Source organism: Furipterus horrens, unplaced genomic scaffold (assembly GCF_987537825.1).
Source record: "Furipterus horrens unplaced genomic scaffold, mFurHor1.1.pri manual_scaffold_3, whole genome shotgun sequence".
Classification (NCBI taxonomy): domain Eukaryota; kingdom Metazoa; phylum Chordata; class Mammalia; order Chiroptera; family Furipteridae; genus Furipterus; species Furipterus horrens.
Window position 1 is genome coordinate 42,537,577 of NW_028327173.1, and position 15,512 is coordinate 42,553,088.

A 15,512-nucleotide genomic window follows, 5' to 3' on the forward strand; every position below is an offset into this window, starting at 1 on the left:
GAGACTGTGGAGGAGATGGTTATCCTTTAGAGGCTGTATAGTTTGCTCAGGCTGCCGTACCAAATATCACAGATGGGTGGATTAAACAACAGAAATTTATTTTCTCACAGTTCTGGAGATTAGAAGTTCAAGATCAAGGTGTCAGCAGGTTTGGCTTCTTCTGAAGGCTTATAGATGGCAGAAATCTTGCTGTGTTTTCACATGATCTTTTCTCTAGGGGTTTGAATTTCTTCTTATTATAAGGACACCAGTTAGATTGAATTAGGACCTACTCTAATGAACTCATTTTAATGTAATCACTCCTTTAAAGGCCTTATCTCCAAATATAGTCATAGTCTGGGGTCCCTGGGGTAGTGATTTCAATATATGAATTGGGGGTGGGGATATATTTCAGCCCGTAACAGGAACAAAGATTCAAAGATACTCAGCTTTGAGAACAATTCACTTAAGATTTCTAAACTTCAGTTTACTCATCTGTGAAGTGGGTATGAAAAATATAACTCATGGGGCTGTTGGGGGTATGAAACGAAATAACCCATGTAAAGTGTCTAGCCCCATGCCTAGGTCATGCCAGGTGTCCTTCACTAATCTCTTTCACCCTCAGTTCAGGAGGCTATTTGGTCATGTTATTTAATTCACTTGCTGGGGTGCTCATTTCACTGCACTGTCTCCCTTCGCTTTCCCCTTCATGGTCATGTAGCCTAAGTTGTCTTCTCCCCTTGCAGTTAGTTCTGCCAAGCAGAGCCCTTCCCCAATATGCAGGCAATGAACTCAAATTCAGTCAAAAGGATTCTTTTTCCATTTGACAGATGAAAGATAAAGGTTAAGAGAAATTATTTATTTGCCCATGTTCCCAAAGCCAATGCATTTCTGGGCCAGGATTTCCAGAGTTTCTGCTGCCTTTCTGCATGGGGGCTGCAGGGATGGTGGCAGTTTGAAACCATTGAGAAGAAGTTACCTGCAAGCCCTGGGCTACTCTGGGTCCTATCCACTCCTGGAACTTAAAAGCCTTCCTGCTTTTGTTCTGTATCCTACATTTCTCCTGGGTCCTAGAGGGCAGGACAGGAGACGCTCAGCTCCTCATTTCAGAACTGTGTTCAGTATTAAGCCCAAAGGTGGAGGAGGCCCCTGTGCTTAGCCACAGTGCTATAAACTGATGAGTTTCACAGGACTTGTAGGAGAGTCAGTATGGTGTACTAAGAGCCAAGACCCTAAAGTTAGAGACCTACATTTGATTTATCCTTGATGAATTCATTTATCAGTGACATGCTTATTTTAGTCCCTCTGTACCTCATCTGAAAAACAACAGTACTTACCTCATGGGGCATTTGCAAAGGTTAAAAGTGTCAATATGTAACTGAATATTGCCTGGAATATAGTAAGCGCTATATAAATGTTGGCTATTAATAATAACAATAAGTTTATTATTATCTTCACCGCATATGAATTACAGTCTTCTGGAAGAGAAGACTGGAATTAATAAACTCTTAAAAGCCAGGTCCAATTTCCAAGACTGAATCAATGGGTAGGTCCAAACCACATCTCTAATAGCTTGCTGCCTAACAATTTTCCTATTCTCGTTAAAAAGAAATTGTTGAATCAGACACCTCATGTTTCCTTTATCTCCTAAAATCCTCTGGTTGTTCCTGGGATTATCAAACCAGTCTTTTTCAACGTAATTGCACTTTCAATAATGGGCCAGATGTGTATGATAAGTCCTGCCCGTGGCTGTGTCAATTGCTCCACTCTATTGACGCAGCTTCCATCACAGCTTCATTATTTATCCCCTGCCCCAACACAATTTGGCTTGTGTGCCTGTGTTTTAAACTGGGTTTGAAGCATTTAATCTTGCCAATACAATTTTAGAGTATTAGTTTGCCTCCTGTTCTCTCTCTGCCCTCCTTAATTACCACTTATTGCAAAGTCACACAGAAACATGAAATGCTAATTCTGACTTACATGTTCCTGGCCAAGAACAGGGATAATAATTTCCATCCAACCCAACCTGAACTCATTTTACATAAGGGTGATTCAGAGTAGAGATTTGAAATTGTAATCAAGTCTTTCTCAAAATCGCCTTACCCTGGCAGTCATACAGTAATGTCTCTGCTAATTGGTAGGCAAATTGCAAAAACCAAAATCTTAGTGTTACAAAAGAAGCATACACAAAAAAACAACAACTTTGCAACAACATTCATGAAATTGCTCCTCTCGTCAGCTCTTACAATGTGACAGTTTAAGAAGAGAATACAACTCATTTTATTTGGTTAGATGGGGCTAATCCCACATCACCATAATCCCTCCTGATGTTTTATTGATTCTAAAGGACATTTAATCAGGAAGCAGCGCAGCTCAGCACTACAATCCTGCTAATTAGCAGCAACCACATTCCAAATGGGTTCCCAATTGAACAGCAGATTAATGGACAATATGTACTAAAATAATGATTCGTGCATTCAGCTGCTAAAATGTGTGTCTAAATTGCATCTTTAATCTCTTAAGGATATAGGTTTGCATACAAAGCCCTTAACGAAATGGATTTCATTCACCAGAAGAAGCTTTAACCAATGTCTGTTTAAGGATGAAACAGGTTTATCACTTATACATGCAATTCTTCAGTGGTTTCATGGTTTTAATGTCCTTGAACATTCAAAGGTCAAAGACAGGTGAATAAAGAAATCAGTATGCTTCTCTGATGTGCACATTAAACAGTGGGAAAGTGAAAATATTGATATAAGTAGCCTAATCTGATTTGTTCCCCATTCACTCTTACTCTAATATCTCTGATTCTTGGAATCTTGATTCTAAACACCAACTTTTAATCAAATATGTTTAATACATTCTACAATGCGAGCTTCGATAGTTGCATTTTCTCCTTTCAAATTGTTGCCTTTTGGAACCTCCCAATTTTAGCTTATTGGTTTTCTCCTTGGCTCTTAGTTCACTTCTTTGCTTGGGCTGTCTTACCACCTCCTTCCATCCTCACCCAACCATGCCACAAGGTTTCAGAGAAGGGAAACTTCCAGGTCTAAAGCTAGTCTGGCAGAAATTCTTTGATTAAGCTCAACATTCTATCATCATTTACTTATCAATTGATGTTTCCCATTACCATTAGCCTTCTTCGTTTTCCTGTATTGCTCTTATCACCATGTGATAGGTTACCTACTCTAGCTTGTTCTTCCTCATTAGAATACAAGCTTCCTGAGGGAAAGGGCTTTGTTTCATCCTATCTATATTTCCAATGACTAAAATAGTGATTAGTGTACAGCAGGCACTCAATAAATGTTTGTTAAAGACATAAATTAAAGAACTAATTGATATTTACTGTGTACCTACCATGTGCTGGATACCAGCCTACAAGATGTTGAGACTAAAATATGTCGGAAGCAGTCATGGTCTTTGCTGGCGTGGAGATCACTATATAGTCATTAAACTAGCAAATTGTACAAATAAATACATAATTACAAATAGTGATAAGTGCTAGGAAATATATTAATAAGGGACCGGATTTTGATGAGGTAGTTAGAGAAGGCCTTCTTTAATTTGACCATGAGCTAAGAACAAAGCAAAATTCATGTATCTGTATCCTTAAGAGGATACAGTTAAATACCATATTTATTGAATACCTACTATGTGCTCTAGGCCCTTGGGATACATTGGTGAATAAAACAAAGATCTTGCCTGCCCTATAACACTATAGTCTATCAGAAATCAACAGAAAACAATAAACATCACACATCAGCAAATCACCAAATCCATTAGAACTTGGTAAGTGTATAGAATAGTGCAAATGGAAAGCAGGTTAAGGGTAAGAAAGGGTGGGGACTACAACTTTAAATAGGGTAGTTAGCGTAGGCTTCATTGATAATGGTGACATTTGAGCAAAACTTAACCAGTGAAGGAATTAGCATGGAGGTATCTGGAGAAAGAACATTTTAGGTAGAGGAAACACTTGGAGGACAGGTGGATGTGTGCCTGGTATATTAGAGGAAGACAAGGAGGATGGTGTGACTGAAATATAGTGAGCGAAGAGAGTTGTAGATGGATCCAGATAAGAATACTTTATAAGGACTTTGATTTTTTTTCTTTTCTTTTTTTTTTTTTTTTTTACCACTTAGTGAAATGATATGCTCTTTCAGTGTTTGAACAAAACCATGACATGAACTATTTTAGGTTTTAATAGGTCACTGTAGCTGCTGTATTGAGGATAAACTGGGGACAGGGAAAGAAGTGTTCAGTTAAAAGATTATTATAGTAATCCAGGAGTAATGTGATGGTAGCTTGGGTGGGGTGTAGTTAACTAACAAGAGAAGTGATGAGAAGTGACCAGGTCTGGACATATTCTGAACAAAGACTTGATTTACTAGTGAATTACTGATGAATTGGAAATGAAATGTGAGAAAAGAGAAGAGCCAACAATTACTGGTATGTTGTGTTTTCATTTTAATTCAGTTTAATATATTTTATAATTTCCCTTGTGATTTATTCTTTGACCATAGGTTATTTAAAAGTGTGAAATTAGACTGAGGTTATTGGTTTTGGCTCTCTTTTTATATCTTCTATATCTCTTATTATGCTCATGCTTTTATGAGCATGTAAAATGTGTTTATAATTGCTCTTTTAGTGCCCTTATCACTATTTCTACTATTTCTGCTTATGAATTTGCTTCTCTTAATTGGTTTTTCTCCTAATAATAGATTATGCTTTTCCATCTTTTCATGCCTGCTAATTTTTGTATGAATGCCAGAAATTGTGAATTTTATATTTTTGATTCTTTTCTTATTTGTTTGGAAGTTTTGGGGCTTTGTTCTTGGATGTGGTTAAGTAAATTGGAAGCAGTTTGTTAATTTTAAACTTTATTAGGGCTTGTAAAATTTGTTAATTTGTCTAGGGTAATTTGGCCTCACCAGAGCACAATATCCTTCTGAGGACTTGACTCAATGCCACATGTGTTCCTCTCTGATTTGTAAAAATATGAACTATTCCCAATGCTATATGAGATCTAAGCATTTTTCTACCTCTTTCTTCTGATTTTTCTTTCTCTGGATTTGGGTAGATTCCTCAAATGCATACATTAGCCAGTACTCACATGAAGACTCTAGGGCAACGCTTCGAAAAATTCCAGAAAGAACTCTTAGGGGATCTCTCCTCTCTGCTACTCTGTACTGTGTATTCTAGCCTCCTTGGCCTTCCTGAACTCCATATTCTTATCTCTTTAGCTCATGGAGAATGCTGGGCTGAGTTTGGATTCTCCCCTTCTTGCTCAATAAGCTGAGCTTACCTTGTTTGTTTGTTTGTTTTCTCTCATGTATCACTGCTCTGTGCTGTCTCTTGTCCAATATCTGAAAACCATTGTTTCATCTACTTTGTCCTATTTTTTAGTTGTTTGAGGTAGAACAGTAAATCTGATTATTGATCATCTATAATGGCTGGAAATGGAAGTTCATTGCTTTTGTTTTTCTATGGCTAAGAAGACTGTTTGGTCTTAATATAACCAAACATTTCTTAACTCTGTCTTTAGGTGATGAAATTGATTGTTTCATACATAAAACTTCTCGATTAAAGACACCTCTCTGTGTGGTATCCTTTTAGAGGACTCTGTGAATAAAAACCCAACTTACTTTATTTCATTTTGATAAGCCAAATCTTGATGGTTGAGCAATGTTTCCAGGAGGCTCAAAGTCACATATAATCCATGTTTCCCACATATAACCCTGACCTGTAAATAAGAAAGAATTTGAAGTATCAGTGTAATGAAATTAAAATTAGAATTTCCCTCCCATAATTAGAATCTACATGATTTTGATAAGGAATTAATACCCTGAAGTGCATTGTATTAATACTATTAGGCTATCATTTAAGACAAGAATGTCCAACTGAATGCTCAGCAACAGCACATTTTTACTTGGTTGACACAGAGGTATGGTTCATTGCCCTGAAGTCACTGAACTTTAAAATTCTCATCTTACATTTTTGTCAACCACAGAATTGGTGGTCAGGGCCTAGATATTACAGATACTTGTTATATAGATGAATTGCAAAATGTTTTTGTACATCTACTTTGATTTATAAAACAATCTTGCTGTGTTAGCATGGTTAATATTACTGTCTACATTTTATATTTGAGGAAACCAAGATATAGAGAGATTTAAGTGACTTCCTCAATGTCACATAGTTAATAAATCATGAAACTTAGTTTAGAACCCAGATGGTCAATTAATGGTCACTGCAGTTTCCCATGTACTTAATATTTTCTGTGTGTGTGTGTGTGTGTGTGTGTGTGGATTAGTTTTATTGTTACCCTCTTTTACAGATGACGAAACTAAGCCACCAAGAGTTTGTATAGTTTACCTAAAACCAGACATATTGAGGATTTGAACCCAGACCTCCAGGTCCCAGGAGGCCTCACAGTGACCACTAGGCCAGCAGTCCCTATTTTCTGAGCCTAGCTGACAAACCAGTTCAGTTCTCAAGTTGGTGTGTGGGTAATACTTAGATTCAAACATGTTAGACTTTTAGGGGCATGATAGCATATGCTGTATGCTTAGCATAATGTTTAAGCATATAGACTTGGAAATAAAACAGGACTTATTCTGAACTCCAGATCTCGTGCCTGTGATCTGTGTGATCTCAGGAAGTTACTTAACCTTTCTTTGTTCAGTTACTTTATCTATTAAATATGACTAATACTTTCTGCTTCCTAGGATTCTGTGGAGATTATGTGAGAGCATAAGCAGTTAGACTAGTGCCCAGCTTTTAGTAGACATTGGGTTAATAGCTGAGAAGTAAAGAAAAGAAGGAAGGGAGTGAAGATGAAGAAAAAGAGAGGAGAGAGGAGAGGAGAGGAGAGGAAAGTAGAAAGAGAAAACAAAGAAAGAGGGAGAGAGGAAGGGAGACAGGAAGGGAGGAAGGAAGGAAGGGAGGAAGGGAGGAAAAAGAAATGTCTAATTTAGTGTTTGGGCTGAATAGTAGCTACTATTATTATTTTGAGAGCAATTTCAGTATAACAGCTGCATCAAGCATATCTTTCTATTCTGATCTGATGCTTTGACATCATGGGGCTTTGCTCACTCTTGGAGAGATTGCTCCTCCCAGGGCTAGCCAATTCCTAAATATAGTAAAGGACTGGCTTGAAAGTGTGCTTTTCATGTGCAAACTAACCACCTCCTTTACTGGGGCTCTCACACTTGAGCCACTGTTTCCCTGCCCTTGTCGCCCTGGGGCCAAGTACCATGTGAATTGGGACAGACCCTATGCCCCAGGGCCCAAATTATTCAATCTAATTGATCTTAAACCTGGTTACCCTGCCTTTCCCATTCCACAATGAAGGCTCTTGCCCACTTTTGCCCTGTATCATCTCTTCCTCCTGACAGACCCCGGTGCTTCCCCACGTGGCCTGTGTGGTGTGCTGTGCCCCCTCCTCTTGGGCACTATGAGTAACATACTATTTTTTTCAATGGAAATCATCTCCTGATCTGTTGGTCTGACCGTACATGAATAATAATAAAACCTAGATTTTAAAACAGTGACAAAGAGACAATTTTCATTTACCTGTATGGAAGGGAACAAACAACAAATCTGTGTTTGAAACTTGCAAATATTACTTACTAGGTATAGAGGAGTTGTGTCAGGGAAGCTTAACAGAAAAAAAGATCAATGTGAAACATAAAAAAAATGGCTAAGAGTTTGCCAGAAGTTGAAGGGTTGGGGAGAATTCTAGGCAGAAGAAAAGCTTTGTAAATAACGCTTGAGAAAGAACATGGTGCTTTTTCGAAACTACATGTATTTTGATATTATTTACTCTACTATAGTTTTATATCCCTTTCCATGCTGGGCAGTAATTATCTGTTTATTAGAGCTTCTCTACAAGGCAGTGGCTTACTGAGGATTAGAACTGTGTTTCATTTTCCTATCATTACTGCCTAGCACATTGTTAAAAAATAAAAGGTCAATAGTTATTGAATAAATGAATACAAAGATGAATGAGGAAAAGAATGAATGAGTTAAAGACACTGAAGAGTGGAGTGTGTATGGACAGAGGTTAGCGAAAATAAAATTTGAGAGGTAGAAATTGGTCACATTATATCATTTTACTCCATAAATGAGAACTGATTTATCATCATGATTACAGCATATTAATGTATTTTTAAATAACAATATTAAAATGTTATTCTAAAAGCAGTTTATTTACTTCTGGCAATATTGAGTTTTGCTCTAGGCTAAAATGAGCAGCAGATTAGAAATCGTACATCAGGGTTCCCAGAAGCAGATTGATTGATAGCTGCTAAGAACTGACTGCTGACAGTTGTAGAGAAGTAATAGAAATATCTACCAGAAAATCCCGGCTATTTAGTTTTGTTATTTAGGGTTATTATTTAAAGGATGAATATTATAACAATGACCCTTTTGTTCAGTAAGGAAGTGATTATGTAAGGTTTGTCCTGTTTAATAAGGAATTTTTAAAAATCAGATGTAAATACGTTATTTATCTTATTTAGAAAATGACATGTGAAATAAATATTTATTCCCCAAAATGTTTCTTGAAAGAGCGGTGCACAGATGCTCTCTCAACTTTCTTTCTTCCCATTTACAGCTTCATTTGCATTTTACCCCATCACTGTATTTAAACTGTGTTTATGAAGTCACTAGTACTTCCATGGTTTCAAATTTAATGGATACTTTTCAGTCCTAATTATACATGGTCTCTTCACAGCATGAGGCATGGCTGATCTCTTGGCTTTCTTGACCACTCCCATGTCTCTTTTGATTATTTTTAGTCTTCCTCTTGGCATCTTTTTGTCTACCTAGTCCTCAACAAGGAGCGTCTTCCTCAGCCTTCCATTCTCACTTCATTATGTCCTTAGTAACCCTAACTACTCTGATGGCTTCGACTCTGTATTGGAGATTCTTAAATCATTATTTAGTTTTCATCTTTCAACCTAGATCAACATGTTCAAAACTGAACTCATCATTGCTTCCTGTACCCCTTCAAACTTTTCTGTCTCCTGTCTCAGAGAACAGTACCACTGTCCACCAAGTTGCCAAAGTCAGAACTTCAGGAGTCATTTTTGATTTTTCCTAATTCAGGGTCCACATCCAATTAGTCATCAAGACCTACTTTTGTACTCCCTTAGTTTCTCCATCCCTACTGTTACTGCCCTGGTTTAAACCATCTTAATTTCTTGCTTGAATTACTGGCCCAGCCCTCTAAAGGGTCTCTCTGCCTTGAATTCTCCATATTCTATTAGAGTGCTCTTTTCAAATTCCAAATTTGATCTATCATTCACTTGTTTAGTATCCTTTGATGATTCCTCTCTGCCTTCAGGATAAAATTCACACTCCTTAGGAACTTCATAAATTAGCTCCTACTTGCCATTCTAGTGTTAACTTGAGCAGCATCTCCCACCATCCCCAGCTCCATATGTTTTGTCTCTCTGAATGACTTCCAGTTCCCTGACTTAACCCTGCTCTCTCTCATTAAGGGCCATTTCTCATTGCTCCTTTTACCTAGAACACCTCTCTGATTCTTTCCTCTGCTCCTTCCCCCAGTTCTTTGCCAAGTTCACCTATCCTGTAAGATTCAGTATTTGCATCTTCTCCTCTGAAGAATTTTTGGGCTAGGCTAAGTTGGTGTTTCTTGTCTGTGTTCAGAATTACTGCCATCACTTCATTTCTTATACAGAATTGTGACAACATGTTAAAATGCCACCTTTCCCCCGAGATCCTGAAATTGTAATAGTCTGTTGCCCTCAGCCATATCACAGTTCCCAGAAAACATTGAGTGAAAAACATGTTGAACGCAGGGATAGAATAAACATGCCATATTGATCAGAAAGATGGCTGTTGAACTGGAAAAAGGGAAGGAATTGAAGTTAGCAGAAACAATTTTATGGTTTTAGGGCAGAGTATATTGACACAGAAACAACCAAATACAAAAGAGGAGCTGACAAACGGCAGGAGACTGTCTTACATTCCTGGTCACTAGGTAAACTAGGGTCATAGCTGGAGTCTTGGAACAAACTTCACATTCACAAACCCCAGGTTCCCTCAGTAATGGGACTCCCTGTTCATCAAGGAAGAAGGTACATGAAAATGAAACAGAGAGATTAGGAGTACACCCCTTGTGTTCTAGCTGGCTCCTTCTGGGAGAAAGATCTGGGAATAGTTTGGGATATAAAGTGGAAGGAGAATAAGTTCAAGAGATGAAGAATACAGATTATGTATAAAGAAGGTTAAACTGAGCCTGTGTGCTTGGGAGCTTCTTAGGTTCTGTAGCTCTATTGAATCTACTTGGGTAATGGTCAGGGGGTGTTAATAAGTGTATGTGGATCCACGCTGCCTCAGCAGCCCTTCCAGAGGCCGTCTTCGCATCAAAGATATGCTAGAAGAACAGGATGAGTGAGTTCATAGAATGAGAATGACAGATATTTGATACATTTTCATGCTGTTCTTTTCCATTGATTTGAGTGACAAGACCCATAGATTATCCTTCAAGACTGCATTTATTTGTCTGAGAAGCTGTAGATCATTTGTGAACCCTCTGAAAGATTGGTTGGGAGTATGTGCCTCAGCCCTCACTTCTGTCCAGCACAGGGTCCATAGATTTTACAAGAAAATGAAGGAGACCTGTGAGTCTCTGTACTGCACCCCAAAGGGATTTAGTACTTGTCAAAAAGAAAACCCCTTCTAACTCAGATGGCTCTGCCCAGGTCACTCGGAAGTCCTGTGTCCAAGAGCAAGGATGCTGGGCTGGAACCGCTGCTTCCCGTATTCACTGTCCCTTGGGCCTCAATTTGTCTCACATTCTGGAGAAACAGAACTGTATTTTACATGCCTCTCAGAACTGTTATATACTTTGAGTGAGCTCCAGATGTCTTAAGAGATGCCAGATGGCTCGCGAGAGGCAAACCAGATTGAAGGAAACTATGTCCCATTTCCTTGGATATGAACCACACATTTAAGCTTTCAGGGCCAGCTGTGGGGGGAGAAGGTCAAGGATTGCTCCGATAGCCAGTGCTCAGATATCACACAGTGTGCTAAGTGTCTTCACATACTTACGTTGTTTAACAACAGACAGGAGGAAGATATTTAGAACCCAGTTTTTCCAGATGATAAATCTGAGACTCAAAGAGTTTAAGCAAATTGACTTTGATTTTTCAAGTCATTTATGGTCCATTCTATGAGTATTATCTGAGAACAGTCAGGCTTCACTGTTATGTAGTTTGTAATAACAAACAACTGATGCTTCTTAATCTATTCCTACTGATCCACTCCTGAACATAAAAACATCTATTTAGGATGCATGGGATTTCCTGTAGTGTCTCTCTCTCTTTCTAGTGAAACATGATTGCAGGTATAATGTTCACACACACACGCACACACACTGTCATGAGCTTTGTTTTTACATGCTTAGCTGACTGTAAAATAAAAGTATAGAGAAAACTACTTCTGTACTAGAATAAGAATCCATTTTTAGCCTATCATGTCCTTGCTGCCTTAGTAAATATCATTTGTTCTTTTAAATTCTGATTCTGAATTCTAACCCCTATTTACCTAGATGAAAGGTATTTTTCAGTCTTTCCAATGAGACTCACCCTTCCCCTTTATTTTCAATTCTTTCTACTCCTCTGGAATTCTAACTTTTGTGTCCTGAGCTCAGTGGATTCTTCTAGATATCTTCTGCTGCGTAGAGTTCCATTTCTGGCCCTTAATTTCCAGTTTGTTTCTGTACTTTAAATCTTCCTTTGACACTTGCTAGCAGAGGCCCTTGGGTGACTCAACTGGGCTCTCTGAGACTCAGTTTTTAAAATTTAAAAGTGGATTTATAACAACTACTTAGATTTTGTAGTTATTTTGTGTTAGGTGAGATGATGTAAGTAAAGCATTTAGCGCAGTACTTGGCACTTACTGAAACCTCAGGAAAGTTTGGTGGCAACGGGTTGTTGTTAGTACAATTGTAGTATTAGTGGTAAGTATTATTTTGCCTGTACCTAAGTAGCTTCATGACTGGAGTTTATGGTTCTGGATCTTCTTCCATGAAACACATCAGCACTGTTAATTAATGCTCCAAAAGAGCACGCTCATTTCTGTCAGCAATATATCACATCAGTACCCACAATTCGATGTGCCTAAAAAATGGAACACCACATACTGACCTCATGGAAGCTGGTAGAAGATGTGAGAAATGAACATCTGGCCTTGGCAAAAATACTTGTTTTTCATTGTGTAATATTATTTGAGTATTTTCATATTCTATATTGTTAACATAAAACACAGTTCAATGTAAGTAATTCCTAGAGCAATTCTGCACATTTAACAATTACTTTTCTATTTTGTTTCTCTCCTCTCTGGCACAGAAACAGCAACAAAACACCCTGTGTGATACAATCCACAGGCTAAACACAGATCATAACTTTGGCTCCTTACTATAGACTCAATGCTCCAAGGTAGACTTTTAGAGATGAATAAATCTGAAGTCTAATTTTGGTTACCTTGGGTGGGGGCAGGTAGCCCGAGAATGAGTGATCTTCTTTTCGAAAACTCAGATTAAGTCTGTCGATGTCGAGGTTGCCATGGGTTGTCCTCAGAAGCATCTTTAAGATCTCCAGCAGGCTCTTGTTCACTTCTGCCTGTGAGCTGGAGTCTTGAGGGGCAGTACTGCTTAGAGGGGTGGGGGAAAGTCTGTGAAAAGATGATCCACTTGAAGCTGCTATGTGTTTTCATACTATGTCTCTCACCTCTGTTATCCACCGAGGACCAGAGAACCCACTGATTATGGCCTTCTCAAGCTTGGTATCCTGGCCATGGGCCTGCATGTGGTGATTTCATAGATTAACTCAAATCTGTTCCATTCTAGTGAGCATAACAGTCTCTTCTCCAGGAGGAAGCAAACCAATTCGATTAGAATATAGACCAAAATTTGTGTTCTATTCTCTCTTTTTGCCAGGTAGAGAGAAGAAATTAGAAGAGTTCATAGTAGTTTAATTTACCTGCTGGATCTTACGTTTTTTGAGCACAGATAATCAAATTTCCAAGCTGTGCATTGTCACAAGCAGAGCAAAGCAAATCCTGGGGAGCCTATATAGGAAGAAATCTTGAACCAGTGAACTTCCTGCATTATCCTTGACTCTGCTATTTGTATCTGGAAAACCCAGAAATGTTTGGGAGTAATTATTTATTTAGGAGATGGCATGAAAATGTATGTAGTTATCCAGATGGCTTATCTAACTGACTTTGTAATTTTACATAACAGATAAAAAATAGCAGAGTGATATCACGTCATTTATTTTATGAAAGTAGTCTGAGATGTTTACTTATTTAATGTTCAAAGGGTTGTGTCCATACAGATCTGGCCAACCAGTTTTCTCTGCAGTGAAGTTGTTCCTGATTGCCATGGTCTCAGCTTCAGTGCCACTTCCCTAGAGAGACATTCTGTGACATCCCCCAACCCCTACTCACGTAGATTGGCTTCCTTTCAGTGGTGTGCTGGTAAATCTTTAACCACCAGCTCCTCAAGCTAAATCCCTAATTTGGAGCATTACTGATTTTTAGGGTGTGAATACTCCCACCCATGGCTGATTTAAAGCTACCAATATGTTGTCACTCAATGAAGAGTTGGGAACTGATGCACGCAGTAGGACCTCAGGATGCGCTTCTTGCTTGATAAACTCTTTTATATTTCCTTGTTCTTTCCCTTACTGAATCTCCCTCATATAGCAGTCTCATCGTTATTTTCTTAGTCCTTGTTTTATGTCTGACTTCCTTAGCTGATTGCTCCAGAGATGTGGGTGGAGTGTGTGTGCATTCCTTACTATTTCTTGGAGATGCTGTACAGTACCCACACTTGATCATTTTTAGATGTAATTTAACTTCCCTAAAGGCCATACTGCATTTTCCTTTTGCTCTGTAACTCTTCCTTGAGCTTTGGCACCAAACTATCTGAATTACTTAATAATAGCTAATACTTTCCAAAAGTTTGGTACAGGAAAGGAGAAGTGGTTATGTGTCTTTGGTCTGGTCACCTAGCCTGCACCCCGCCCCCCTTGTTCAGGGAGTTCCCCAGCTCAGGAGTCTGCCTCTCACTTCAGCAGAGGAAAAGGCCAGCTACTGCTTTGCCAGCCTCTCTTTGCTGCTTGGGTCACGTGACTCAGGCCTTGTCAGTCAAATGTATCTGTCCCAGATTTGAATCAGAAGTTTTTCTTCCTCTTTTCTTTTCTTGCAATGCCAGTTTCTGGGGGTAGGAATTCATGAGGCCTGGCCCCCATCTCTATACACCGATTACTGAATGGGCAGCTGTTGTATGGAGCCCATTTACTGCAGCTGGTGGGGTTTCTTAGAAAACCGGCTGTAGGAGTTGATTTCATCTCGTCCAACTTAAGTGGTGAGAGTTGTTGCCACTCCTGCTCCCACCAGTGATGCTGGAGGCTTTTAAAACACCACAGAGCTACTTCATTAAAGGCTCTACCTGACAGAACACGAGAGGGCATTTTCGTGAACTGCACATTAATTAACAAAGAGCCTGGATTCATCACAGGCCATTAGTCCGGTACTTCTGCACACAGACTGTCTGGTTTGTGTAAAGCAGCACCTTCTCTGATGAGTTCAAACTGATCTTGTTATGCGCCTTTTTTATAGGGTAGCTCTCCAGATGTCCCCGCATGTGAAGCGATGCAAGCTCTTTGGATAATTGGAGGTTCCAATTACATTCAACAAGTATTTATTGAGCATCTCCCATGTGCCAGGAACTATGCTAGAACTGTGTTAGACACTGAGTTGGCCAGGACAGACACAATTCCTAACCTCAAATGTCAAATAAGTAATTAGAAATTCCATGTCTGTAATGAAGGGTAAAATCTGTGGGACCACACAGTCAGGAGATATAACCTAGTCTAGGGCTCAGGAGAGGCTTCCTGTCTAGGACTTATAAGACCCGTATCTGTCAATGAGTGGCCATGTTTTCAGATACATAGTCTATTACCTTTCAGGGTCCAGATTTCATAATCGGTGTTATACGAATGTGGTTGCTGATTATTAAAAATGTATAGGGCTTTATGGCTCTCAGTAGGATAGTTACTCCCAGAGGGATGTTTGTCTGGCATAGCTGCATGGCAGAATCACTTTCCTTGGACTGTGAGCCCTTGAAGGAGCAACTGGGCCTTGCCTACCTCTGAATTCATTGTGCCCAGCAAAGTTTGCCTGTATTCAATGAATATCTGTTGAATGAAGTATCAGAGTCAAAAAGAGCACACTGTAGAAAGGAACTAAGTCTAGCACTTGGCCCAGGGACATTTGGACAGAACACCCTACCTTTTTCTTAAAGTATAGAGGTAAATCCCTCTCCTGTGGCTCTTAGTCAAGACTTCACATTATTTGTAACTGAAAAGAGTATCTTTTGGAAGAATAGTTGGAAAACAGTAATAGACACTTATATAGCACTTACTTTGTTTCAGGGACTGTTCTTCAGAACTTTGCATTAGTTAACTCAGTCACTGTTACAAATCTCTGGAGTTAAG

General features: G+C 38.9%; 1 protein-coding gene across 1 annotated transcript in view; it reads right to left on the bottom strand.

Moving 5' to 3' along the window:
- CUNH1orf87 (chromosome unknown C1orf87 homolog) overlaps positions 1-15,512 on the bottom strand; it is a 69,167-nt gene that overhangs the window by 22,939 nt on the left and 30,716 nt on the right. Inside the window, exons 6-7 of the mRNA XM_090271658.1 lie at positions 12,492-12,657; positions 5,622-5,719 (exon numbers count right to left, since the gene is read on the bottom strand). Of these exons, the coding sequence (XP_090127784.1) occupies positions 5,622-5,719; positions 12,492-12,657 (264 nt within the window). The remainder of the gene's footprint in view (positions 1-5,621; positions 5,720-12,491; positions 12,658-15,512) is intronic.